Raw genomic sequence first — 27,378 nt, 5'->3', positions numbered from 1 at the left:
GAATTGTTTAAGCTAACAGTGGAAAACATAGTTTTAACTATTGTCAAACCTCGTTGGCGGGGTAAAATGGCGATCAACTACCATTTATTTAGGCAGAAGTGGATTGACTGGAAAAGGGATGCCTGCATATTAAGAAAACTGTCCCTTTATTGCTTGTATAGATGCGTAACTATAGTTGACGGATTGGAGATATATTGTAAAATGAGTGCTCTGTGGTAATCTTGGAGATAGTTAAATAGCTCGTCTTGTTCTAGCACCGAAGAGATTGGTTTAAGTAAGTAATAGCATTAAACTTATGTCCCGCCTAAAAAAAAAAAAAAAAAAAAAAAAAGGATATTAGAACTACTCCTCTGCATCATCCCAACCATTTGGACATCAAGTCACAATCACCAAACAGTCCACCAACCCAGTCATTGGTGGTATTAGCTGCAAGATCCCTAGTGATAATCCTTCATACTGACTGGGAATCCAATCCATATTTACATAGGTAAAAAAAAAAAAAATCAAATCACGTTCAGAAATCTCTCTCACGGTCCGGCAATCTCAACCCCCTCCACACCACTCACGCAAAAAGATAACACTACCAACCCCCGCCAAGATGTCCCAATTGACCGTCGCAGCGAAGGCAAATGGCGCCTTTCTGCTACCCACTCTTCTGGCTATAAACTTTGTCAAACAAAGCCTCCCGGGCACCGTTATCAACGTCGAATTTGAAGATGTCGAATCCATCGGATCCCAAGGCGCAAAGCTGGAGTTGAAGTCAGACGATGGGAAAGCCATATACGATGATGATGTCCTGAAGCATCTAGAGAATATATATGTACCCCTGCAGGCTGGAGACAAGGAGAAGGTTTGTTCAAATCCCATTTTTTGTCTTCTCTTGTTCGGGGTCCAGCCTCCCTGTTCGCTGCGAATCTACATTACACTGGAACTAAATCTTTTCTTTTCCCTCCCAACCTAGGTCGACGAATGGGTGAAAAGGTCAACTGCCCTGCGGCCATTGGATTTCAAATCGCTCGACCAACCGATGAAAGAGCTGGATTCTCATCTCACACTCCGTTCGTACATCGTTGGCTACGCTCTTACCTTGGCCGACCTAGCCGTGTGGGGAACTCTACGGGGAAACAGAATTGCCATATCGGCCATCCGGAAGGCAGCTACAAATACAAGCCGTTGGTTCTCGTTTATCGAAGCCTCATATCCGTGGGTAAACATTGCTGTGGCTGAGTTAAGCGCTAGCGCTCAGAAGAGAAAGGCTGCTGCAAGTGCGGCCGGTGCAAGCTACAACATCGGTCTACAGAATGTGGAGAATGGAGTTGTTACTCGTTTCCCACCAGAGCCTTCGGGATACCTGCATATCGGGCATGCCAAAGCAGCACTTCTTAATGATTATTTCGCCCATGAGCAGAACAAGGGAACCTTGATTTGCCGCTTCGATGACACCAATCCTTCCAAGGAGAATCAGGAATTCGAGGACGCGATCAAGCATGATTTATCCCTGTTGGGCATTTACCCAGACAAAACCTCCTTTTCAAGTGATTATTTCCAGGAAATGTATGAATACTGCATCCAAATTATCAAGGCTGGGAAAGCCTATGCCGATGACACCGCGAAGGAGGTGATGCAGGAGGAGCGGTTCAACGGCATCGAGAGCAAGCGCCGTAACGAAAGCATTGAGGACAACTTGGCACGATTTGCTGAAATGAAAACAGGCTCAGAGGAGGGTCAGCGGTGGTGTATTCGTGCGAAGATCTCAATTGACGACTTGAACAAGGCACTAAGGGACCCCGTCATCTACCGCTGCAACTTGGAGCCACACCACCGAACTGGCACTACATGGAAAATCTATCCAACGTACGATTTCTGCGTGCCCATCCTGGATTCTCTAGAGGGCGTGACCCACGCACTGCGAACAACTGAGTATGGTGACCGGAATGCACAGTATGTGTGGATGCAGGAAGCCCTTGGCATCCGGAAAGTTCACATTTGGGACTTCTCCCGTGTCAACTTCATCCGGGCTGTGTTGTCTAAGAGAAAGCTCACAAAATTGGTCGAGGAGGGGGTTGTATGGGGCTGGGACGACCCACGCATGCCGACCATTCGCGGAATCAGACGACGTGGTATGACAGTACCCGCCCTGCGCGAGTTCATCCTGAAGCAAGGGCCCAGCAGGAACGTTGTTAACCTGGACTGGACTCTTTTCTGGGCGACTAACCGCAAGTATATCGACCCTGTGGCCCCGCGCCATACCGCCATTGAGAAGCAGGACGTGGTGCGCGTCACCGTAAAAGGGATTGAAGGTGTGCAGACTGCCGATAAACCAAAGCACATCAAGAACCCAGAACTAGGTACCAAGAAGGTGATCTACAGCTCTAAAATTCTTCTGGAACAGGTGGACGCCGCCACATTCCAGAAGGACGAGGAGATTACGCTGATGAACTGGGGCAACACGTTTGTGCGCAAGATCACCAGCGACCCAATGTCTGATGGTAAAATCAGCAGCCTGGAACTAGAGTTGCATCTGGCAGGGGATGTCAAGAAGACGGATAAGAAGGTCACATGGTTGGCGGAGGAGGGGCAGGAACTTGTTCCCGTTGAACTTGTGGATTTTGACTATATCATTTCCAAGGATAAAATCGAGAAGGACGAGGATATTCATGACTTCTTGACGTCTAAGACGGAGTTCCGGTCTGAGGCGTTTGCAGATTGTAACGTTGCTGGCCTTGCGGAGGGGGATATTATTCAGTTTGAGCGGAAGGGATATTTTAGATTGGATCGGCCGTATAAAGAGGGGAAACCGGCTGTTTTCTTCAACATTCCCACGGGTAAGACTGGATAGGGCCTAGAGTTTAGAGCCCAGAGTCCAGATGTTGCAGTCCATGGTTTTGCTTTTTCTGTCAGATGGAGGCGAATTGAAGGGAAGCTGTCAATGTCTTCCCAGGTTGTCATTTTGGCAGATCTCGTGCCACGCATGCATGCCGATCTTGGTTCTGACCACCACTCCACTCGATGCGTGCAGCTCCTGTCACCTCATGTTTTTGCAATATGACGGATGCACCACAGGCTAATAAAATAGGGGGGAAACCAGGGCGGGGTTCCAGTCATTACTTTGTAGACTGACCAATTGTCCAATCACATACTTGTCAATGATGATACTTTTTTGTAGATCCTTATTATCACCAGTCGCCCGTTTTCCAGTCTCCTCAAGTAGTCAACTAGTTATCTTTGCATTACATCGAGTATTAGAGCTCCGAAGCTATTACATGAACGACTTCCTGGCACGCGATCAAGAATGGTAAGGTGATACATATCCATAACGACCTAACAGTTTGCTTCTCATTGATTTTGAAATGATTATGGGTGTTAGCAATATACGATGCCGTCCTGAGTAGTCGAGTAGTCGAGCAGTAGTAGTTCCTTCAAACATGGAGATCGGAGTCGATCTTGATATTCTCGAGTTAGCTAAGCGGTTTGGATTTCCGGATACCGACTCTCAATTAACATTTGTTTTTTGATTTGTCCAGTCCCCAGCCCCCAAGCCACGGCGCTGGTGGCCCCACAGGGCCCCACAAGAGTCAATTGGTTGGTTTTGGAATCTCCACATAGAGTAGCAAGCCAATGATTGAGAGGAGGTATCGTTGGTGCCGATCGATGATTCCAGTGGCTGCTATTTGGAGGGGCTGCAACCAGCAAACAGAACATCGATGGGCGGCGGTCTCTTTATCTCCAAGGACTCTATGATTCCATGATGCATTAGAAATCGACTCTGCCGGTTCTTCCTTTATCCAAGATAGCTGTGATGTGAGGGAGGGTGTTGTAGTTAGGCAGCTTTAACCTGGTAAATTCACTCTGTAGTTTATTATGTTCTTGTAGTTAGCTATTTATTTATTTTGGTTGGCTGTGGTGTCGAGTGGCGGCAGGGAAAGAGGGATTATTATTCCAACGCTGACTGTGTATGCTGCCCCCCCCCTTTCTCCTCGTCTCTCTCCTCTCCCTCGTCCGCTCCAGTCCACTCAGTCCTTTGGTCTTTCGGTCATTCCCCCCCGTTCTCTCGGTTGGCTGTATCGATAGACATATAAATGGGAATGGGAGCAGACGACAACTAATCATGCTGGCGTAGTAGTTAGTTTAACTATTCGCTATTGGCGCTGCCCAGGGATAGCATAGCGGCTCAGCCTGACTGTTCCACATGACCTCATTGCTGCCCTCCTGCCTCCAAACATCCACAGCAACCGCAGACCAACCTTTTGACTTCTCCACACTCCCTCCGACCGTTGTTCCCTCTATTCATAAACTGCTCCTTGTCCTATTCATTCGTTCTTCCCTCTCCCCTCTTTCTCCTCCATTAGTTTCATCTCAATGCTAGCTGGACCCTCTTCTTATCCCTAGACGCCTCGTTCGTTGCCCGGCACCTCTATATAGCTGCTATCCTTTAACTGCTGTTTCCTGGTGAAGCGCCCGCCATGCGATGGCTGCTTTGTCCCCTCCTAGGGGCCGCCATCTTCCACTCCTTTCTAGTCGCAGCCTCCCGTCTTACTCCTCCAATTTTGCCGTTGATCGTCCGGAACCCTTATCTTAGTACCTGGCTCGCCAATGCCAGAAAGGAACCGTGGTCCTCATGGCCCATGTTCTACACAGGAGAGCATATGGGGCTCTCCCTGATGGCTTCCGTCCCGGACACCGGATTTGTATATCCACTGCTAGGACGTCCCCAGGATTCATTGACTCCAGTCACCGCTACGTCTGGGTAGGTTTTGGAACTGTTTTGACTCCCCATAATTGAGAACTGTAATATGAGCATCTTGTTAATCGACAAACGCATTTATGCAGATATAACATCTCATATCCAGAGTATCTTGGTGCTAAGTATGATGCTTCTACGACGAACCTGAGCTATTCCATCGCAGCCCCGAAAAGCGCATCCGCAGCGTCAACAGATCCAATTCACATCACACTTTCATTCCTGTCGCCAATTACCCCGACTTCCACCCTTCGCCAGTCCATCCCTGCTGCGTATTTGACCGTGTTCGTCAAGGGGAACAGAAATATTAATGTCTATATGGATTTGAATGGGCAGTGGGTCAGCGGCTACCGAAACGCTCGTATTGTATGGCAATTCGATCATATAATTCCCGAAGATAAAATGAGGCCGCGTCTCAAGCAGTGGCAGGTCAAGCTGGAGGCAGAGCAGCTGTTTTCAGAGCATAATGACCGCTCTGAATGGGGCACCCTGCACATTGTCGCACCTGAGGTAAGGCTGGTCCCAATTGTTCATACAGGTGGCCGTGTTTTATGCGAATATTGAAGAAAAGAATATACTAACTATTAACCGATCAGGACGTCCGATACGAGTCCGGAACTTCTGCTACTCTTCGCAAGAGGTTTGCAAGAACTGAGACTCTACAAAATGACAACGACGAAATTTTCCGACCCATTATGGACCAAGAACCTGTCTTTGCCTTTGCAAAGTCCTTCGTTCTCAACGAGACAATGCCAAAAAATAATACTCTCGTCGAGGACAGTGTCACCTTTTCAATTGCCCATATCCAGGATCCTGTTGTTCAATTCGCTGCTGCGCGTGGCTTGACTATGATGAAACCGCTCTGGCAGTCTTGGTTTACAGATGTGAATAAACTTCTTCAGTTTCACCATTCTGATTTCAAAAATGCTTACGCGCTCGCTGCCAACTATTCTTCGCAGCTCGAAATTGATGCGTTTTCGTCTGGAGCTGAGGATTATGTGGACATCGTAGCTCTTTCTGCAAGGCAGGTTCTCGGTGCAACCTCCTTCGCAGGGACGGCTGAAAACCCGATTCTGTTCCTGAAAGAGATTTCTTCCAATGGAAATTTCCAGACCGTTGACGTCATCTTCCCGTCTTTTCCGTTTTTCCTCTATACCAATCCTCGGTGGCTAGCTTATCTTTTGGAGCCATTGATAGAACATATGCTCAGCGGTCAATATCCCAATACCTACTCCATGCATGATCTGGGTACTCATTTTCCCAATGCCACTGGCCACCCCGATGGCAGAGATGAGTATATGCCGGTCGAAGAATGTGGTAATATGTTGATAATGGGCCTAGCCGTCGTTAACTCACTGCGATTTCCCGCGAAGCCTCCTGTTGAGGTCCTTGTAAATAATGAAGACAAGGATCAAGACGTCAGCCTATTCCCACTCACAGATCTTGAATCCCGTGACGGTGTAGATAAACTCGATACCCCCTGGTCAGTAATCCCTGACGCAGGTAACAAAGCTCAGAAGTGGGTAGAAAGGTCTTATAAATTATGGAAGCAGTGGACTGGATACTTGGTCGAATATTCTTTGCTCCCTGCCAATCAGCGTAAGTTTGATCCTTGCAATTGCCCGACGGTTTCTGTAGGCAGACTAACGGATCTCTTATGTTTGTAGTATCTACCGATGATTTTGCTGGATGGCTGGCACTCCAGACGAACCTTGCACTCAAGGGTATTATCGGTATCAACGCCATGAGCCAGCTTTCTTCTTTGATCGGAAATAAAGATGATTCTACTTTCTACAAGGTACGTCTTCAGATAGGATCAAGAAACGAAGGAAGGACTGTTCTAACTCTAATGGATCTATTTAAATTAGAATATCTCTGACACCTACGTCACGAAATGGGAAGAGTATGGGTTCTCGCGGGATAAAACCCATGCTAAAGTCTCCTACAATTGGTACGGTTCTTGGACTACGCTGTACAATCTCTACGCGGACTCCCTTCTTTGTTTCCACATGGAAGATTCCTCTGGTAATCTCCCGCAAGGGAATGGAGTCATCGACAAAGGCGACCCGCAGAAACCTCTTGATCCGCCAAAGGAGGACCAACCCGGTGGCTTCGTGCCCAAACGCGTTTACGAAAGGCAGTCTAAATGGTACCATTACGTGCGACAGAAGTACGGGCTTCCGCTGGACAGCCGCCATCTCTACACCAAGACGGACTGGGAATTCTTTTCGATGGCAGTATCCAGCAAAAGGGTCCGCGAGGAGATCCTTCAGTCCGTAGCTAAATGGGTCAACGAAACGGCCACGGATCGACCGCTCACTGACCTCCATAACACGGAGGGAAATGGTGGCTTCCCGGGTCCCACTTTCTTCGCTCGTCCTGTTGTTGGTGGGCATTTTGCCTTTCTTGCGCTTGAAAGGGCGTGTAATGGAAAAGCTATGGACGGGTTGAAGTTTTTGGATGATGAGGTTTTGGAAGACGGGTGGCCCAGGTGCCAAGGGTATGATTGCCTGAGCGACGATGACTATGACCATGATGAGGATTACGATGAAGACGATGGTGGCTATGATGAGGGTTATGACGAGGATTACGATGACGAGGGCGATGAGGTTTCGCAGGTGATCGGACCGAAGGATAGACCTCAGTTTCGGATGGTGGCTAATCTCCCTAATACTGAAGATCATAGATGGGCTGGTCCCGGTGGAGAGTTTAGGCGCAGGAGTGCCCGTTTCGTTAACTAGATGAGTTCGTCAGCCTCCTCCCTTAACCTTCGTGGTGGTACTTCTGTTTGCGTTTTATAGGGCTTCTGTTTCTTCTCTACAAGTCCTTGGGTAGTTATTCTTGCTCCCTCTCTTGGATTTCTGCTTCCCCCTAAACCTTCCCCGCCGCGTCCTACTGATTTTTATTGTCGTCATGAGTCTTCATTTTCTTTGCTCTTGGATTATTTGACAGTTTTTCGCATTCTAGATGTCATTATCCATCATTACTGCCTTTTGTCTCTGGAACCGCCCTTTTCTAAATCACCTACCTGCGAGTCTCCTGCATGGCATGCAAAATTCCTTTTTACCATTATTACATTAGACGTTCTGAAATTTCTACATGTGATTTTGGCTTTTACCCCTTTTGCTGCTCTTTGGTTTTGAATTTAGTCCTGCGATGAACTTTTCCGGATCGAGTTTTGGTTATTCGTACACAGGTAAATTCCCCAGCAACGCTTCTGCTAATGAGTTCTCCCGTTTCTACCCACGCCTGCACAGTTTCCCTTCCTCGATCCTACATCGGGCGTGCACGTTCTTGGTTTACACAGGTTTTATGTGTTTATGTCTCTACGCACGCATATAAGCATAGAATAGATCCCAAGACCACGGATGTATTCCTAATAAATGTATTCTTAATATCATTATCGTTGTGTTTAACTATTAACAATAATCTTTTGTATGGAGGTTCTTCAACATCTAATGCCCTTTCCAGCCGCTGTGCGCCAACAACCTACATAGATCCCCAAGTAGATAACAAAAGAAAAGGGGGGCAGCACAGATCGTCGATTCAAAATATCTACATCTTTCGCAACGGCTCGTTGCTCCCAAATGTATTATTAACCATTCTACCTCCCAAGTCCTTTTGGCTATCCATATACCCAAACCTTGACCCAGAGATTCGACTATTTGATTAACTATATTCTGATGTTAGAATACTTGAAAAGTATAATAAGGGGCATCGATTCCGAGCAGTTATTGAGAAAAGAGGAGATCGAAAACTGTACCAAGGAGAGGAAATCAAAAAGACGAAAAACGTTTTTGAAATCATCCATGAATAAGAGACTAATAACGAAACCATTACAAAGTAGGGTGGGTCATGTCAACTTATTTAAGAATGAACATATGAAAACCCTTCCAACGTGTTTCCCATGCTAACTTTGAGAAAGCAAAACCAAATAACTAGGTGCAAGAAACCTTTAAAAAAGAGAAATCCTCAACCACACATCCCAAATTGCGCGCAGAGTTGACTTCACTCTTAGTTTCCAAACTGCTCTGCTCCCAGACGGAATAAAAAATAGACCTCATTCATTCCCTCTTCACTTTGACTTCTGGAACCTCATAAGGATTCCCCTGCTCATCCGGCTCACCCTTCACAACAGGAGAAAGAGAGTCGCCACGTTCCTTTTTAGCACTGAGATCCCGCTTAACCACTGTACCAGTCGACTGTTCACTTGAACCAGAACTACCCCGAATTCCATCTTCCGCCGCCTCTTCCACTTCCCCATCCTCACCCTCCGCACTCAGGCTAGCAAACTCGATGAACTCTGTACCATTTCCTGTTTTATTTTGTTTTCGTTTTCTCGTCAGCACGCTCGAATGGTAACATACTACTTATGTCCTAGATAAAAAGTAAGAAAAGAGAAAAAAGCGCTGCTTACTCGCGCCTTCGTATATAAACCGGAAAACCACGTAAGGGACAGGAGGCCGATCAACCATGAAAAACCTTGGGTCGAAATAGTCCCAGAATACGGGGTTGACGCCGAGGTCCAACGCCTTGCGTGCTCGATAGGCTCTGATTTCGATGGGTTTGGCGTGGAGAGAGGATAGCTCATTTTCCCATGTCTTACCTGTCCTTTTCCTCGTGCTTGAGCTTGTCTTTGTCTCTGTTGTTGTCGTTGAATCTGGATGTTCTGCTTTTATGTCTGCCGTTGCTGTCCCGGACATCCTTTGTGACGTAGCACCGCCACCACCACTTGTACCCGGCACCCGAAAACAAAACTCCATCTCCCCCCTCCACTCGTCATCAACACCGCATCTCCACTTCACCATATGTTCGCCCCCAATTTCCATTTCAAAATACATAGCTTCGCACGTGTCATAGGGTGGTGGGTCGAGTACATATTTGAACGATGTTGGGTATAACGGAATGTGGGCGGTTAGAACTGGGTAGGTGTTTGGTTCGAAGGACGCGGTGAGCTTAAGGAGCTGAGAAAAGAGGGATGTTGTTGATGTTGTATTCGGACGTGTGGCGGTAGTGAAGCACGTCTCGCTACGTGGACTTTCAATGGATTCATGGAGGTCGTAGGTGGGGATTTGTTCGCTGAAGAACCCGGTGGCGTTGGCGGTGCTGGTGCTGGTGCTTGTGGTGTTGGTGGCGGAGAAGGTAGTGATGATGGGGGTGATTGTGACGTTGTGGAGAGTGGGCATTTTGCAATTCTTGTGGAAATGAAGTGAGAGAGGTAAGGATGGTAATTGAAAAGAAAGAAAAGGGGGAGAGTTGTTTAGAATTTGGGGACCTTGTTTGCAGTGGTGGTGGAGAATGCTCTGCTGAGATAGGAGCGTAGAAAAGGGGTATGAAGATGATGTGTTTGAGTATAGACATATCCAACATGGTGGATATATAAACGCACCGCTATTGGAGATGAGAGATTGAACTTGCCCAAGATTAAAGAAAACAAACACGGCACAGCCACGAAAAGGAGGACGGAAGGGAAGGGAAGGGACATCCTTTTAAAAGAAATACTGACATTGATGTCTCGACATAAAACATCAAGGAATGAAAAGTGAGAGGTATTTCGATATCCGTATCTGTCATCAAGCTCCCTTCACACCAACTTCCACAGAGAGAGAGAGATGTCTGCATATGCTGAGAGCTGCAGCAGTTTCTCTTCATCTATCATGAATAGAAGCGGTGATGCATGGTTGCGGGAGGAGAGGAGATTGCATTCATATGCAACATCCATTGCTGTATGGCAAATGGAAGAAATTGAGTTGGAAAACGGAAGAAAGATTTACTAGTATGAAAATGCTTCGCTCCGTTATACGCAGATATGTGAAACAGGACAAGAAAGAGGGATTTAGAAATATCTAGAGATATCTTATCCTTGGGTGCTTGTAATCGTCGCCACCATATTGAACGGCAACCTCATGTTAGAACAATTGAATGTTCAAAAAATGATGGGGAAGGGGAAGGGGAAGGGGAAGGGGTTAGATAGCAGCCTATTGTATTATGTATACATGTTAGAAATAATTTGGAAGGTAATAATAGGAGACGGACAGTTCGGCAAAAATGAGAGAAAAAGGAGAACGATTTTTTTGGGGGGGGGTTTTTTATTTGCATATATGTATAGAAAAAGTAAGGGGGAAATACATTGAGAAAACCTAAAGCCCAAAAGTGAAGAAGAAACGACAAAAAAAAAAGAAAGTCATCAATCAAGAACCTTTCTGACTCCCCTTCTCCATTAGAAACAAGATGAGTTGATGAACTTCCCGTATATTTTTCCTACAGCCTCCATATAGCGTTTTTTATTCTGCCCTTCTCCTTTTTCCCCTTCCCGTATCCGCCTTTCCGCCCTTCCGCCCTCCCCACTGTATTTGGTCTTGATTGAAAGAAAAGACGAAAAAAAGCGGAATAACGTCGCTGCAGAGAACAGAGAAATAATATAAGAGAACAAAATCAAAGAAAGGGAAAAAGCATAAGAAACAGGTAGGATTTTTTAGCTTGTAGGTTTTCTACAGTGGTTGAAATGGACAACAAGAGGTTTATATCATTTGTGCGCTGGAGAGAGACAGAGTCAAGGAGGACACACATGCACTTTTCTTTTCCTTCCTTCCATTTTCCCTTTTTTTTTTTTTTTTTTTAACCCACCATGACAAGAACATGTCAATTGCAAGTAGCGGAGTGGAGAAATGAAATTGAGAAAAACAAAGAGAATAGAAAAGGAAGAAAGAAATGAATCTCTCCCAAACAATTTTACTTGCCGCCGCCAAGAGCCGGAAAGTTCTTCTCATCGACTCTGACGCTGGGGCCGGTGGGGTTGACACGAGAAGCTCCGCCACGAGGGGGACCACCACGGAACTCTCCACCACGACCACGTCCGCCACCGCGTCCACCACGGTCGCCGCCACGGCCACGGCCACGGGAATCCCCACCACGACCACCACGCGGCTGCTCGACGAAGCGCATGTCAACTTCGACAAACGCCTTTTCCTTGCGCGCCTTCTCGCGTCGGGCCTTCTCCTCCTTGCCCTTGATGTAGGAAGACTCGTCCTCGTCGCGTTTCAGCTCCTTGGCGGTCGCCCACTTCTTGTCAGCCTTGACGCCCTCGTTGGGCTTGCGGGCCTCCTTGACACCCAGGTCCTGGCGCCGCTGTTCGGCTTGCTGAGCAAGGTATTCATCGTATGACTTGACCCTCTCCTCCGGTTCGGCAACAGCTTCTGCTGCATTGGCTTCCGCGCCTTTTTGTTCGTTCTTTGCAATGGCTTCGCCGGCCTGCTCGTCTTTCCAGGCAGAGTCACCCGCGTTGGAGCCCCAGCCCTGCTCGACCTGCTTGGAGGTCACGCTGCAAAACCAAGAGAAAGAGTAATATTAATAACGATCCTTATTGGAGAGAATTTCTCTCTCCCAAAACATTTGAAAAATGTATGGAATGGCTTACGTTCTGTCAGAGCGGTTGGCTCGGTCTCCTCGAAGGAGATGACCACGGTCATCGCGATTCTTCACAACGCCAGTTGGGATATGTTGATGGGGGCCATCAACGGGCCTGCCACGATTTGATCGCGAACCAGCCTCACGGTCACGGAATGCTGAAGGGACAGGATAATGCGCGTTAGAATAATCGTATACTCGCATATACATAGATAGAACATGTAGATAAGGGTCTTATCGCCCCATCGACCACCAAGTGTTGTATATATACCTTGCTCATTACCACCATATCGTCCACCACGTCCTCCACGGTTAGAAGAACGCGCAGAGGTCTGGTTGCTTGTACGAGGGGGATCGGAAAGGCCGTCACGCTTCCCGTGTCGCGGGCCGGTCTTGTCTACGGCTGAAGTGGGTGGCGATGGCTCCCGATCGGAATCCTCCTCGGGGTCATTACCTGCATGGACCCATTATGTTAGTTCAACGGGTTTATGTTTCGGATACATATAACTATAGACATAAATCTATATTTTATATCCCACATATACGCCCATTCTTTGAATATATTCACGGGAAAATTGAAAGGTTTTGGGAGAGTGGTTGGAAATTGCATACCAAGAAGCTCGTACAGGTTCTGTTTTGTGGGCGACGGGTTAAGGAAAACCGGGTCAGCAATATTAGCATCATTTTCCACAACACCACAAAACATTGTATGGCAAAAACTAAATTCATGACCGCAAAAACTGAAAACTTCATTTGTTCCTTTTTTCTTTCTTTTATTTTTACAGAATAACAAGCATCGATTGACATAAGTCTTCACGCGCAGGGACAATTCAATTAATTGCACATCATCCGCAGCCCTTGCTTTTTCGTACCTTGGACCGGACGTCCGACATGACGCCTGGTTTTTGTGGATATTGCCTTCCTTGGAAGGCTTTCTGTTATTGCAGCAATTCGGTAAGGGTGGGAAGGGGGGAAAAGAAGGGGGGGGCCAGACGGAGCGGGCAGAAATCCTAGAAGGGCAACAAGAATTCCGTGACCTCTGAAAAGAGCGGAGATGGATGCAGGTTGGGGAGAGAATGGGTGATGAATGGGAGAGGAACTGGGGAGTGGATGTGAGATGGTTGATTTGCCTCTGGCTGGTCGCCAGGATGAGATACGGGATGGGCAGAGTTTGGTTGGCTGCGCTGGGTTTGCTAAGCGAATGTCTGGGCCGGAGCGACTGTCGGCCCGGGCCAGGCTTGGATCGGTTTGGTCGGGTTAGGGCTTAGGGTAAGCAGTCACTCATCATCCATCAGCAGTTTGGCAACAAAACCCAAGTATTAGTTATTAGTTGACATGTTCATTAGTTAATGGGGGATGAAAACAGGTTTTTTCTTTTTTTTTTTTCTTTTCATTGTGGGGTTTCATTCAAGTTAAGTACTCCGTATTCCGTATGTACTCTGTACAGTACACTACACAATCGATGCCCTGCAGATAATGAACTGATAATGAACTGGCAAATTTACCTCGACATAAGGCCGCCCATACGCCCATATAAGGAGGGAAATACAGAGGGAAAAAGGAAGAGGGAAAATCCAACGCTCATCAAATCATCTAGTCAACAAAGCAACAAGAAATCAAAATAGTGAAAATAATATATAGCAGTCATGATCATAAGAAAACGCAAAAAAGAGTTGTGGTACCAACCCCCCCCCCAATTCTCACCAAAAAAAAAAAAAAAAACACCCTTCCAAACGCCTTGCGATGACTTCGTGAAAATACTCTTTCCCCCATGATTACCAACGCGCCAACCTGGTTGAACCTTTTTTCGTTGTTTAGGAATCAGAAGACACACATGTATGGGCAGGTAGACTAGATATCCCAAAATAAATCCCAGTGCCAATTTCGCCTTCAAGGCGGGCAGCTTTTATTTCTTTCCTTCCATGAGCAAAAGTTGGGTTAGTGAAGGTGGTGAAGGAAGAAGCAAAAGGGAGAAACAGCCATCCATCCATTTCAAAACGCTGTAGAGTGTAGATTTCATCTCGTCGATCCGAAATATTTATTATATATATAATTTATATATGTATGAAAAGGGAGCTGTGAGTTGGGATGTGTTGGCGTGTGAATGGCATGTGAATGTAAACATGTACGCATTTTTCACACATTGTTACAGCCGTGCGTGGTTCTGACCGTAGCTGAACGGTGTCTGGAAGTGCATGCTGGCCGTCAAGCCAAATGGATCTGCATCTAGCATGGGATCGAAGTGATCAAAGAACGAACCTCCCCGTTCAAAGCATTCCATCTGGCCGTTATGGCCAGCAATAGCAGTAGCAGCCCGCTGCTCATTCCGCTGAGCCCGTCGAGACGAGATCGATGTCTCGTCATGGTAGCCGACCGTGTACGAAATGCCTTCCGCGGAATCGCCACCATTGTCCGGCTCATCATCGTCCATGTCGACTTGGGCGTCATATTCCTGTTCTATACTTGTAGAAAATAAAAAAGAGTAAGGTGTTAATTAAGATGAACAAGCACCCGATTTATTAATTTGGGGGGGGAAAGGTGGGGGTCAGCTTGCCTAGTTGATCATAATGCTTTTGGAATGGTGACAGATAGTAACCTGAGCCAGGCCGGCTTGGGTTCATCTGGCTACCTGGGGATATGTTCGGGTAGGAAGCCGTGGTTTGATCTGCGGGATAGGAAGGGGTAGCTGAAATGGGACGGTGAGCGCTGGTACCACCGTTGTTGTTGTTGTAACCGGCGAGCGGGGGTAATATTGGCGGTCGTTGGTGGGGCTGCAGATTATTATGTTGGAGCTGGGGTTGGATTTCTGCGCAGCGTGGGGACATACCGCTTTGTAGGCCGAAGACGGGCGACTTGACGGCAGAAGGCGATGAGGCATGAGATTTAGGCGTCGGTTGTAGTTGTGGGGATCTCATGGTATAGGAATCCTCACGATGTGCCTGATGGATATTAGATTGGTCAAGCTTTTGTGGCATTCTGACCTTGTGACGATTGACAGACTGCCTGTTCATAGCGGTTCGTGAAAGGGGGGGTTTTCGGCTTATGGGTTGTCTAGCAGGTTTTACTGGTGGCAGATTGGGACTGCCATTTTTCAAACACAGCTCAGCCTGAACGTCGATGCCTAGCAATCGGAATGGAGGCAGTAGGTGGGCTTTAGTATATGTTTTATTGGGAGTCTGACAGGTTCTAAGTCATCACAAGATACATACCCTTTTCCAGAAGAATGCGCTCCAGCAGCGAGTTTTTATAGCGAAGCATCAGACACTCGTCAGCGGCGCTCCGGTGACTCTGTTGTAATGTCTGAAGAGTCTCCTCATTGTGCTTGATGGTAGTCTCCAGCTGCTTTATATACTCGGTGCGACGCTCACGGAAAGCGGCTTGCGCCTGCCTATTCCTTTGCTTACGCTCTTCAGAGGTGGCATATATCTGAGAAACAAACTTAGCATACAGTAGAAAATGAAAGAGACAATCAGAAGACAACCTACGGGCTTTCGGCCTCCCTTACGCTTTTGCCTATGGGCAGCATCTTGAATGACCGTTTCACCATCTGGTTCTGGTGTTGAGACTGATGAACTGCAAGAACCCTCAGGGTTGGGTTCGGATTTCGGAATTACCTCCTCCATTCTAATACCATCCGGCGAATTAATCTGGCTGACATTGACCCGAGATCCCATATCACGCAGAGAGGCGGAAGGGAGGAGGGGTACAATCGGGCAATTGAGCAATGTGCACAGATTAACAGGCAAGATATAGAGGCAATAGAACGGGTTTAATAGACGGCCAGAACCCCGGGGCAGAGAAAGGGGAGGGCGTGAGGAGCGGAGAGAAGTGTGGAGGCGGCTTGCTGGGAACACCCGCGAAAGCACGCACCGGGTGCGTCTAAGGCGCAGAAACGCGCGGCTGTAGGGCTAGATCTCAAAGGTAAACTATTGGGGACGTTGAATGATCAAGATAGATGAGAACAGGGGACCCAACCTTTGGAAGATGAGCGCAGAGAGAGTCAAAGGTCGGCGATAAGAATGTGGAGTAGATGCTCTGAGGTGAATTTATGATTAACTAAGAGAAACATGTGGGAAGCGGATGCGGGGAGAGTATCGGGGTCGTATCGGGGACAGTGTTCAAAGGCTAGCTCTTCCGTTATGGTATGTACGGATAGTATACGGAGTATGTAAGTATGTTGCGTATTATTACCCGCAGTACGTATGTTCTCTCTTTTTTAATGGTCCCAACCCTTATTATAATTGAATTATTGTCTGTTGTAATTGCCTTTTTCCATTTCCCTTCCTTCTTTTCTTCTTAACCTGTTATCACAAATTGGTCATGCCGCACGGTTGCTGATTTGTGTGGGTCATTGGTTGCCTGATCATAAACTACACTTTGAGGAGAGGGGAAAGTGGACGCACTCTCATATCTCCTGTGTTTCTTTTGCCTATTTCGATACATCCAATACCGCCGGAATATCTCGGTTGCCGTTAAATTCTGGACCCCCGGTGGTCTGTGCCAGTTAACTCCCAGGTGTATTGTTACAGCTTCAATACAGCTCGCTTCAGGCCCCGCCGACTTTATCCCTAGCTCTCTCTTTGCTGCCCAGAATTGCGGGGTGGTCTTCTGTGGGCAATACCGATAGTTGTTGGATTGTCATTGGGCACATTTAGAATCTGAAGGCTAAATGAGATCTTGTATCAAAAAGTTACAGTTTAACCCTAGATCCGGCCGGAACGTGGGAATTTGATATTTAATGGCGGATAAATTCCAACCTCCTTTCGAGTCCTTCAGCATTTGGGGCGTTGCGCAACTACTAGTAACAACTCGCATGGCAAACCTTGGAGAGTTAACCAAAGACCCTCAAGTGTTGTGCCGGATCATGTTCTCGACATTCGACACTAACCTGCCAGTGAGCCAATCGAACAAGACGAAGTCCTTGCAACCATCGGAATCACTACCTTTTGGCTTGTCCGCCCGGACCGCCCTCTGCCTAAATGTCTTTCCCTCAGGCAGCCGAATGACCCGTGTACCGAATTGTAGCTTTCTGGAATGGTTGGAGAGTGCAGTGACCGGCTCTGGTGTTAAAAACTAACCCAAGAGAGGGCTGAAGGGTATTTAAAAGAACCTCGGGACGTATTCCGAAGAACGAAGAAAGCATTACCTTACTTTCAAAGTACAGCGTATAGAATTGAGGCAAGGGTCCAGAATAGCAAAGTTTGAGAACACTTCGAAGGATGTTCAACTGTTTCATGAGAAAGTTAGTTAAACCCAAAAAGGCTTGGCAGGCGTCTAAGCACGCGGGCCGCTTTGCTAGCTGAACTTTTGTCTGGACAGACACCACATCGGCTGGATCGACCTTGGAATTATTGGGGAATTATCGCTTCCAGATTAGTGCAGAGGGCTCTCATTATGTTCTCACTGTTCTCACCGCTGGATGATGTTGGATGCAGGGAACGATACGTTGAGGGTTGTAGCATCGGATTAATAATACATCCGAGAAGCCCTACATTTAGCCTCGAGGCTCTTTGCCAAAGAATGGAAGAAAACATCAAATACTGGGAGTCGAACTAACTTGTCTAAATGGTCAAACGGCAACCGCCCACATTAGCCATCGTCAAACATAGGCGGACTGAAGTATGATAATTAACCATTGCCGCATTAGACCTTTGTGAAAAGTATCGGCGATTGAATTTGGAAGCGGAAGTGTCATTGTATGAAACATCTAGACCACGCAACTTGCAACGAATATTCTAGGAGGTAGAGTCATGGTAAATGCATGGATTTTCGTAGCCATATCGTCCCGCCTTGAGCCATAGTAGAAACATTGAGCTCAATTGTTCACTTGAGCCACAGAGTTGCGGAGCCAAAAGTAATATATAGTAAGCAGGCAATCCCAAACACCTGTTGGTTGTTGGAATGCCAACTACATCGAGTTGTTAACTGCACACACGTATTTTAAGATGGACGACGAGGCACTCCACCGACTTCATGATGTAGGTATTATGTTCGGGCAGCTTTGGAAAGTTGGCTATTCTTGGAAGAGTGTCTTTTTTTAACGTTTGCTGATACCTCTTCCGCTGCAGTAATTAATGAATTCGAAGCATCTGCAATTCCATACGGACTGACGTTCCGAAAAAAAAGTACGTTGGTAGGATTTGTGGATCCATGGATCAAGCATAAATATATGACCCTATCATTCTAACCTCGGAGAACCATCCCGTTCTTTGACCAACTCGAGTGACGCTCTCACTCATGAAGCGCAAAATTAGAATCAGGACGGAGGAGTCCATGGATGGGGTGCTAGGGTAAAAACAGCTATGGGATCATGCCGCGGGAATGGTTGTCAAGGCGGACAGACACAAATTGTCGCAATTAAAAAAATCATGTAATTCGCGACCTCAAACATTCGGGTGCTCTCAGAACTAGCGCTGGAATCCCAAACTCACCATATCGATATTGACAAATCCAAGGGCCTACAGCTGGGTTATAAACGTAGATAGAGATGTTAAGTATCAATGTCCGCTGTCTAACAGCCTTTGAAGGCACACTGCTTCTGAGGATTGGTACTTCGATCAAAAGCCTCACAATCAATGACTGAATTCTCACGATCCTTCTCGCTTGACGTGCCCGAAGTGCCCCAAATGACATCTAGGCCATAGTTCAAAGCAGATGCAGAAGAAAAACCAGCGAATGTCACGACCCTAGGGAGCCCGCTGGTAGATCATCAAATGGGGTCCCACTCGGCAATCGTGACGCAAAAGCAGGGGCAGTGTCTTCAAACGCCTAGCCAATTTGATGCTTTGGCGTTTTTTTGGTGGGGTTGTAGTTCAGGAATAATGAGTGCAGGTCGAAGAAAGTTGAGATGAGATCAATTTCGGATTTTAAATTTATACCCACGTTCCACTCGGAACTCCTGAAACGCCGCTAAAACATGGCACCTCCCTCAACCTCATAACCACCATAACCCTGGGTTAGGGTTGGTTAGAGGATTCGATAAATATGGATGAAAGAAACGCACCCCGAGATATATGCTAAATGGTAATGTTTGTGAGAGTATCCAATGGATGTGAGATATATCTGCGATATATGGCTGATTGGTGTGTTGTTTTACTGTGGTGACTGAGAGATCGGTAGTTCAACGCCGAAAGTTTCCCCAGCCGAAACCTTTGAACCTCAAGCAACACCTTTGACGTGCAATGATATACTCTTACGGTTGAAAAAATGGCTTGATATGAGAATACGAGAGTTTCCTTTACCCACAGGGGTACGGTTAAACCACACAGTTGTCACCGTTTCATCGTGGTTACGCCGTCCGATAATTAAATCTCGGTTCAGAAACGATCTCCTACAGTTGTTTAAAAAGGCTATTGCGATTATCAAAGATCTTCCATTCGACACGTACGGTTTATGTTAAAGACATCTTACTCACAAGGAGACCTGGGTTCTTTATTCTGGCCACAGTCATATAGATACCGGAGCTAATCTCTTCGTTTCTCCCCACGTTTTCCCCAAGGGCGACATGGTTTTTGGCTCCCCCGCCCAATAGCTAGTTGAATGTGTTCTCTGAGCTCAGTGAGCTGGGAGTTAGGATATATAATAAATGCAACATTTTTCTCATCATAATAAATTATTCAAAAAGCACCACTCTAGGCACTCCTAGTCTCGGTAATGGATACATCAGTTCTCGTAACGATCCCATTTTCAGGGGGTTGCAAATTCTCCATATTGAATATTCGTTCTTCGCTCTCAGTCGGACGGCACTGTCCCTCTTTGTAGAACTTAATGGATGTCAAGTGAATGTGATCGTCGTGATTTTGCATCCAAGCCAAACCGTCAGTGGCCAGAGTATCACCTCCTTTTCGACGGCGAGTATTTTTGACGTACGTGTTTGTGTTCGGGTCTGAGTCATGTCGACTGGAGATTGGAAAGAGGCGTGGAAAAAGGAAGGCAAGAGGTTGCCGGATCATTGGCATGCAGGAGCAGATTATACCGGTGTGGATCTCCACGGTGCTCCAGCATGCGATGGGGATAGGACTCCCTAGCGTTTTGTGTAAGGAGGAGTTTAGCTCAAGTTCGTCCTTGAGAACGGCAGCGGGGAAAATATGAACGGGTCTACTCACATGTAACATCCTTTACCTTGGCCGATGCAGCAATAGTGGTAGCTCGAACGATACTTGTGACGCAAACACTGTCGTGGATAGATCAGCTTCGTTGATTCAATTTACATGTACTGAACAATCAAATAAGACCCTGCTTACAATGCACCAACAGCAAAAATCATGATCACCGCGACCTTATCCCTCGTCTTCAATTGGAGGCGAAGCACCTCTTGGATTGGGAGAATTAATATCATAAAGTCGCTAAGAATGTTGACCAACGTATATGATAGCCACGACGGGCGGTTGCTAATGCAGTTGTGGGGGATACTGCGATCCCAAAAGGATGCTACGGGTGTACACTGCCAAATTGTTGGAGGAATATATGCAATTCCCGTAGCCACAGTAAACGTGATCATTAAATAGCATCCCCATCGGAAATACCTTCGTACGTAGAAGGCTCGCAAGTAGAGAAGTAGGATTGAGGTTTTGGTGAAACAGATAACGAATTTATACATCACCTGTGCAGCGAACACAAACTGCAGTACAATTCAGATAGATGATGGAATCAGTGCCAGGAGCAAGAAGTCACGAAATGAATGCCAAGCCGCAGCAGACACTTCAGGATTCCTACCTTCAGCGCTTGGATCATCTCGCCGTGTGTGAGATCCCATTCGTGTTTGCCGAATCCGCTTTCCACGGCTGAGACGAGTTGAATCACTTAGTAAGATGAAACCTCACTACTTATTACCGACGATAGTTAACTCACCCATAATGTGAGCAACGGAGAGCACGACCGCCGCGAACTGAAGAAACGTCAGCATGTTGATCAATGGGGATGCATGCACAAAAGCAGAACAGAAGACCTTCTTACCATTGCCGCAAAGATGGTCCAGTCGTCAGCCCGAATACCGCCATGGGAATACCTCGCCGTCATACGAGTGACAACAAAAAGCCCGGAGATGATGACCATCACAACGCTGATATTCCATAGCTGCCATCCTTTATTGGGAATCCCAGGGATAGGGCGTCCAAAATTCGTCATACTAATCACGAAATTACCATTGAGAAAGGAATTGGGGAAGAATTCAGAAAACCTCGAACTTCCATGAAGCTCCAAATCATAAATGATGAAAAGCAAAGAGGGTGATGATTGAGACCCTGAGAACATAAAACAGGGCAGATAGGTGGACTTTTATGTTCAACATGTTTGGTGTTAGCTAGGTAGACCCAGCAAGCCATCATGACCTGGAAACTTATTCGATTCTGGCGTTAGTTATCAATACTCAACTGAATTTGTCACTTAGGAAAGCTGGTTAGGCGACTCACTCTGGTGATGGCACCCGCGAATAGAATATGGGTTGTTAAATAGCAAGAGCCATTGGTGGCTTCGGTTAACAACCCGCCAACGCTTTCATACTCCGTACTTGTGTTGCAAATATCATTTGGAACTTTTAGGTTTAAACACCTAGATCCCCATAGCCAAGGATCCAAGTGGAATGCATTTTGATGTATTTTTGTCGGAGTGACAGGTGAACAACAATCCCAAGATAATAGAGCGTGATAACACACGGAGGGAACGGTCCAAGCAACATTGTGGAGCGACCCATCTTCATCAGAGGCCAGGGGCGAAGGAGATCTTTTCCCTAGAGAGTTTGGTTAAAATGATGGAGAGATATTGCGGGAAGAAGGAGGATTTAGTCCGGCTAAGTCGTTATCCCACGTCTTGCAGGGATATCTCCGAACTACCCCATCTGCACCAAGTAGTTCCGCATCTTCCTGCAAGCCCTACCATGACTTCACGTGCAGTTCAGGTTTATTAAAACTTGCAGCTCGAATTGCATGGCAACTGCAACGAAACAGCAGATTTTAGACTTTAAAATTGTTGTATAATCCATCATTTGTATAAAAAAACAGCGGAGATCCAGGAGCTGAAATGGAATTGTCCGCTTATTTCAGCGCATGGTGACCAGCTGGCAGCTGGCCGTTGTTGTAATCGAAATGACGTCAAAGCAGTAGAACTCGCAAATGTGAAAACGTTAGCGACCAAGAAAACTTCAGGAGCATTTGTAACTGACCTTCTTTAGACGCGTTCCAAGGTAGTTTTTCTCCGCAGATTGGAAAAAGGGGTTGAAACGACTAGTTCGCCAGTTGACCGTTTCCATGCATGCTTATTAGTTAATACGCCACCCGATTATGCGCTAAATGCGCCTCAACGCCTTTTGGAAATATGTAGGCGCGCCAAATTTCAACGATTGAGTTAAGGTTATGCCGAACCTTCGTCCATGTAACTTGTCCTGGTTTAGTTAAGGACTCACTAGTAAGTGGATTTAGTATATCGGGTTCGGCCAACCCTAATAATAATAGTAGAACCCGACACTGGTTTTAACCTGAGAATTTCATTCCCCCGATAGAACGTTTCTGGAAGGATTCAAACCGAGCAGGTTTGGCGGCTCGGTTCACATGAGAAAACATACATCTTGAAAACTGCTGGATATTTATGATATTTAGCTGTATGTCTCATCCAAGGGTCATCATCAGCCTCATCTGTGCTGAGTACTGAGTAGTCGTTTCCCTCACTCATGCGCCACCGAATTGGGGTAAATGAAGCAGCTTAAGGGACTGCTTACGGCGCCACCCCAGACCAAGTGATCCAAAAAGTGGTTAACATTGGTTATTGGGGAAAATGCAGATCCCTTTCTCTTAACTCCGCGAAATTCATGGTATCCAGATATCCTCGAGAAATCGTCAATATTATTCAACCCCCTCCCGGTATGAAGGATGCTTGGCCGTCACCAAGAACAACCAGTCATGAACCACTCCGAGAAACTCAGATTGGCTTCTGATTGTCTCATGATATCCGCGGTGGAGGCAAGTCCTCCCAAACACCTATTGCAGAGTCCCAAGCTCTCCTCTTGTTCACCTGGACATAGGCGTCATGGTAGCTTTCAAGGTTGCCCGCGAAATCTGTAATTTTTAAGATCACACCGCTTAGGAAGCCGTTGTCGACATCACTATTATTAACCCTGATTGCCATGAAACTCTTTCAGGTGCCCTCTGTGTTCATTGCCAAAGCTGCAAGACCCCTACTTTAATCACAACAAGGATGACACAGATGTTTTCTTGTGGTCAAATGCCAGTTTTCGCACCAGGCAGTGTGATTCCGAGCCCATTGGGTTTTAAGGCACAGTCATACCAGCTTACTATGGCTTTTCCCTCTCTTAAACTTCCTGTGGATAGGCCATCCTAGACGCTTACTGGTCTAAAGATTCTTAATTGAGTCCGTGTCTGACCTGTCTGTGCCGTCTGTCAGGGAGCTTTGGCAGCAAAAAGCAAAAAAAAAAAAAAAAAAAAAAAAAAAAAAGTCAACTGCATAGGAACAAATCATCAAAGAAATTTATGAAGGGTCCACTATTTTTATGCAATGACAAGGTATGATGATTGGTGACTTACGTTTGAGAAATATCATTGGTAGAGCTGGACCAGTATCAGAACTAGTCCAAGCTGCAGAGAACTGAATGCATTCCCAAGGGCTTTTAATGGATTGTCTCGAGACTGGGTTAGGGACGCGAAAGATGGGCAAAAACTATTCGCGGGACCTATAACTCTACCCTTTATTTTGTTGCTATGAGATGTGGAAGGTTGATGAGGAACTTCTTCGGCTGGGCTGACTGGGTTTACCAGCTTGGGTTTCGTGCTGGAGAAAGGCTCACCGAGTCCTCAGTTTCGCCTAAACATGAAATCCAGTAAGAAGTTTCCGGAGTTTATTTCAAGAGGAGGATGATGAAGTTGGACAAACCAGGATCTGTATTAGGCTTTATTGATCCAACTCTTTAAAAACTGAACAGCATTTAAATCTGTTTAGAGAGAGCGCGAGCTCTAAATGTGATTGCATGGAGCACCAGAAGCATTTGAATGCTTCCTCTCCCAGTTTAGATGTCGGATTACCAGGTGAGCGTATTACTCTATAGTAGAACTGAGCTTTTCCATCCTTCGTCTATGTTTTTACTAATTGTCAAAGATTCGTGCGATTTAGCACTTAGAATTTCGTGGTTGTGTGAGTCAACAAACAAGATAATCATGCGGAAAACACAAAGTCATCCCTGAATAGAAAAGACATAACTACCTGAGTTCTGACTTGTTGCAGAACAGCACAGTTCATCGAACAGAACGCTGTGTACAATAGAGTGTTGTGATGGCTGTCTATTATTTTCCAATTGCGAGTCATTTCTGCAATCCAAACCCTCCTTGTCCGTGATGTCAAGATGACACCATTTTGAAGGTGGGGTGTTAATTTTATTCCCCACACTTACTTCTCCCCACATTTCAAGACGAATAATCCCTGCCACTCGTTATGATAACTACATGATCCATGCTCGACCCCATCGTGTGGTCACGTAACTACCTCACAAGAGAGAGAATGTGAAGCATTTCGGTGGGGGTGCCTTTACAATGGTCGCAGTTGAACGATCGTAGGGCATCATGGAAATCCCACGGTTCTCCTGCCACAATCAACATATCCAAACTCAATTCACCATGGTTTAACAAGTACCAAGTGAGATGATTTAGTTATGATTTGTTTTAACTTTAATTTTCACCCATGTTATAATCCCATCCTTTTCCCGTGTTAATTTTTCACGGCAAATATTTTACGATGGAGGGGACATATCAGGTTTGATTTCCGCTTCAACCTACCTCTTAAAGGTTCAGCGCGAAGAATTGATGGTTGGCATCCAAACTTGATAAAGCGGATCCAGACAACAAATACAAACAACAACGGTGCTCACTATCTATCTGTGGCAGGTGGAGAGCTTTCGTGAAAAGATATATAATGCCGGGGGCAGATCCACCTTTCTCCAGACATGGAGATGTTTTGTGCTCTTGTGCTCTTCCGCTCAAATTCCTGCCTCGGACCCATCACCTTTCCGTGTCGTTTTGAGGATAGAAAATTTACAATTGCAAGGAAGACTACAAGCTTAGAAGATGGCTAGTTCGCATCGATTTCATCCTCTCTCGCCGCAGGAGATTACTTTGGTAAATAAAAAACTAAAACACCCATTCTTCGCAGAATCGTCGTTCTATGACTTCCAAGGAAATAACTAAAGAATCACCTAGGCCGTCAAATACATCAAAGCTCATATCCAGGCCACAATGTGATATTTCGCGTAGTTACACATGCAGAGCCGCCAAAGGCGCAGATGATCCGCTTTCTGGAAGCTGAACGATCTTCCTCAACTCCGGAAGTTAGCGCAGCGCTACCACCCAAAAGGACTGCCCTCGTTCAATTTTACTTGGGTGATTCTTTAGATTTCCGTGAGATCAGGGTGGACCTAACCAGCGGGGAACGGCTTGACGAATCGAAATTGACCGGGAAGCGTTCGTATATCGACGGCACGCTAATGAACGCCTGTGAGGAGGAGTGCCTTGCAGATAAGGGTGTGCAGGATGCGATCAATCAATTGGAGTTGCCGGAGAATGCGGCTGTTGTGGTTGAGGCATGGACTTATGGGACGGATGGGATGCGGGATATGTCGAAGCGGCTGGTTATGGGCGTATATTATAACCACTTTATCTCCCTACCCCAATTTCCTTCTTCGGTTCTAACGGTCAGGATAAAATGTGCTAAAATCATTTCTCTTTCGGCTAAAAGTGCTATTTTTACATGCATCTTAGTAGTCATGCGGATGCAAACCACTAGCCATATCCGCTGGATCTATGTGTGGAGATGACAGATGACTTGAAGATGCTTGGTATATTTAACTTACCATCTGGAGAAAATGACTGATATACCCCTATTACCAAAGGGGTTAAGAAGTTTGACAGGTCAAAGATTCATGACACCAGCAAGTATCATCCTGACCTTGTCTCCGATAATTATCGCACGGGGAATGCTGTGGTGACCCGCTCCCGAATCCTAGTTTTGCAGACCATCATCACTGCAGGCAACTACGAGTATATTTTCGCCTTCCAATTTACTCAGGATGCAGCCATCAACTACGAAGTTCGCGTCACAGGGATCCTCTCAACTACACCCATCAACAGGGGCGATTCAGTCCTTACGGGACCCTCGTGGCGCCGGGTGTCCTGGCTCCCTACCACCAGCACCTATTCTCCCTGCGCATTGATCCAGCCATAGACGGGTTTGATGACATCCTCGTCGTCGAGGACTCCATTCCCATGCCCCTGGACAACCCCAAAATCCACAACTCATTAGGTATCGGCTACATCACTTCCCAAGTAACCGCCCAAGTCGAAAGCACATTGGACACGGACATCACCAAGGGTCGTGTGTTCAAAATCACCAATGAAAACGTGCGCAACCCGGTCAACAATGGGCCCGTCGGATATAAGCTTGTCCCACATTATTCGCAGATGTTGCTTGCGCACCCGACGTCATTACACGCCAAGAGATCGAAGTTTTGCTCGCACCCGCCCTGGGTTACTAGATACGGTGATCGGGAGCTGTACAGTTCCGGCGATTATACGATGTAGTCGCTTGGTGGGGTCGGGATTGCGTCCTGGATTAAATCCCGTGCATCAAATGAATCAGCCGCCAATGTGCGGAATCAGGATATTGTGCTTTGGCATACGTTTGGCACGACACACAATCCGCGCATTAAGGATTGGCCAGTCATGCCAGCGGAAAAGATGCTTGTGTCATTGAAGCTGGTGAATTTCTTTACGGGAAATCCGGCAGTTGATGTACCGATCGGTATGCAGGAGCAGAATATGAGCGTTCTTGTTGACGTTGGGGCCCATAAGAGTTGCGCCCCGGATAGCTTGAAAAGAGGGAAGGCGGGAAAAGGATAGTAAGGGATTTGGAGAAAAGTTGTTATTTCCAATTTCAATTAATTATTTCATGCCCACTGGAGAAGAGAATGTATACGAATAGAATAAATTTAAAAAAAAGTAATAAATAGAATCAGTCCTGTGTCTATGTTTAAGTAACTTCGTAACTAACAATCCATGGATTGTTGAACCGCGGCAAGTCCGAGTCCGGCCAAGCGCGGAGTGTCTTAAGAGTCCGTCAAGGGAAAAAAAACCCGAAGCTCAGCAACCATTTGCCGAGATAATACGAGACACCAACAATAAACTGCGACAAAACTGACCACTCCATTAAGAAAAGTTGGAATTCCAAATTGATCTAGT

General features: G+C 46.4%; 7 protein-coding genes across 7 annotated transcripts; 3 read left to right on the top strand and 4 right to left on the bottom strand.

Annotated features, from left to right (window-relative positions):
- Window positions 1–598: 598 nt before the first annotated feature.
- On the top strand, window positions 599–2,839 carry PAAG_02071 (glutamyl-tRNA synthetase; the record flags this gene model as incomplete). The annotated part of the gene is made up of 2 exons (XM_002796137.1): window positions 599–850; window positions 962–2,839. The coding sequence occupies 2 exons, from the start codon at window positions 599–601 to the stop codon at window positions 2,837–2,839; spliced, it is 2,130 nt and encodes a 709-aa protein (XP_002796183.1).
- A 1,624-nt stretch (window positions 2,840–4,463) lies between these two features.
- Window positions 4,464–7,482, top strand: PAAG_02070 (glutaminase A; the record flags this gene model as incomplete). The annotated part of the gene is made up of 5 exons (XM_002796136.2): window positions 4,464–4,747; window positions 4,831–5,251; window positions 5,338–6,340; window positions 6,409–6,539; window positions 6,610–7,482. The coding sequence occupies 5 exons, from the start codon at window positions 4,464–4,466 to the stop codon at window positions 7,480–7,482; spliced, it is 2,712 nt and encodes a 903-aa protein (XP_002796182.1).
- A 1,323-nt stretch (window positions 7,483–8,805) lies between these two features.
- On the bottom strand, window positions 8,806–9,927 carry PAAG_02069 (hypothetical protein; the record flags this gene model as incomplete). The annotated part of the gene is made up of 2 exons (XM_002796135.2): window positions 8,806–9,056; window positions 9,159–9,927. The coding sequence occupies 2 exons, from the start codon at window positions 9,925–9,927 to the stop codon at window positions 8,806–8,808; spliced, it is 1,020 nt and encodes a 339-aa protein (XP_002796181.2).
- Window positions 9,928–11,473: 1,546 nt separating this feature from the next.
- On the bottom strand, window positions 11,474–12,854 carry PAAG_02068 (hypothetical protein; the record flags this gene model as incomplete). Its single annotated transcript, XM_002796134.2, has 4 exons — window positions 11,474–12,062; window positions 12,159–12,306; window positions 12,420–12,602; window positions 12,761–12,854. 4 exons carry the CDS (start codon window positions 12,852–12,854, stop codon window positions 11,474–11,476), a joined length of 1,014 nt encoding a protein of 337 aa, XP_002796180.2.
- A 1,440-nt stretch (window positions 12,855–14,294) lies between these two features.
- PAAG_02067 (MEAB protein) lies at window positions 14,295–15,822 on the bottom strand (the record flags this gene model as incomplete). The annotated part of the gene is made up of 4 exons (XM_015844533.1): window positions 14,295–14,605; window positions 14,745–15,269; window positions 15,358–15,574; window positions 15,634–15,822. The coding sequence occupies 4 exons, from the start codon at window positions 15,820–15,822 to the stop codon at window positions 14,295–14,297; spliced, it is 1,242 nt and encodes a 413-aa protein (XP_015701537.1).
- A 3,957-nt stretch (window positions 15,823–19,779) lies between these two features.
- PAAG_02066 (hypothetical protein) lies at window positions 19,780–21,274 on the bottom strand (the record flags this gene model as incomplete). The annotated part of the gene is made up of 6 exons (XM_002796132.2): window positions 19,780–20,171; window positions 20,254–20,321; window positions 20,392–20,768; window positions 20,864–20,931; window positions 20,999–21,035; window positions 21,104–21,274. The coding sequence occupies 6 exons, from the start codon at window positions 21,272–21,274 to the stop codon at window positions 19,780–19,782; spliced, it is 1,113 nt and encodes a 370-aa protein (XP_002796178.2).
- A 3,938-nt stretch (window positions 21,275–25,212) lies between these two features.
- Window positions 25,213–27,039, top strand: PAAG_02065 (amine oxidase; the record flags this gene model as incomplete). Its single annotated transcript, XM_015844532.1, has 6 exons — window positions 25,213–25,263; window positions 25,335–25,835; window positions 25,928–25,979; window positions 26,034–26,236; window positions 26,272–26,667; window positions 26,722–27,039. 6 exons carry the CDS (start codon window positions 25,213–25,215, stop codon window positions 27,037–27,039), a joined length of 1,521 nt encoding a protein of 506 aa, XP_015701536.1.
- Between the last annotated feature and the right edge of the window lie 339 nt (window positions 27,040–27,378).

The sequence above is a fragment of the Paracoccidioides lutzii genome (assembly GCF_000150705.2).
Source record: "Paracoccidioides lutzii Pb01 unplaced genomic scaffold supercont2.4, whole genome shotgun sequence".
Classification (NCBI taxonomy): Eukaryota; Fungi; Ascomycota; class Eurotiomycetes; order Onygenales; family Ajellomycetaceae; genus Paracoccidioides; species Paracoccidioides lutzii.
The sequence above is the reverse complement of the archived record's forward strand: the minus strand, read 5'-3'. Positions and strand labels throughout refer to the sequence as shown.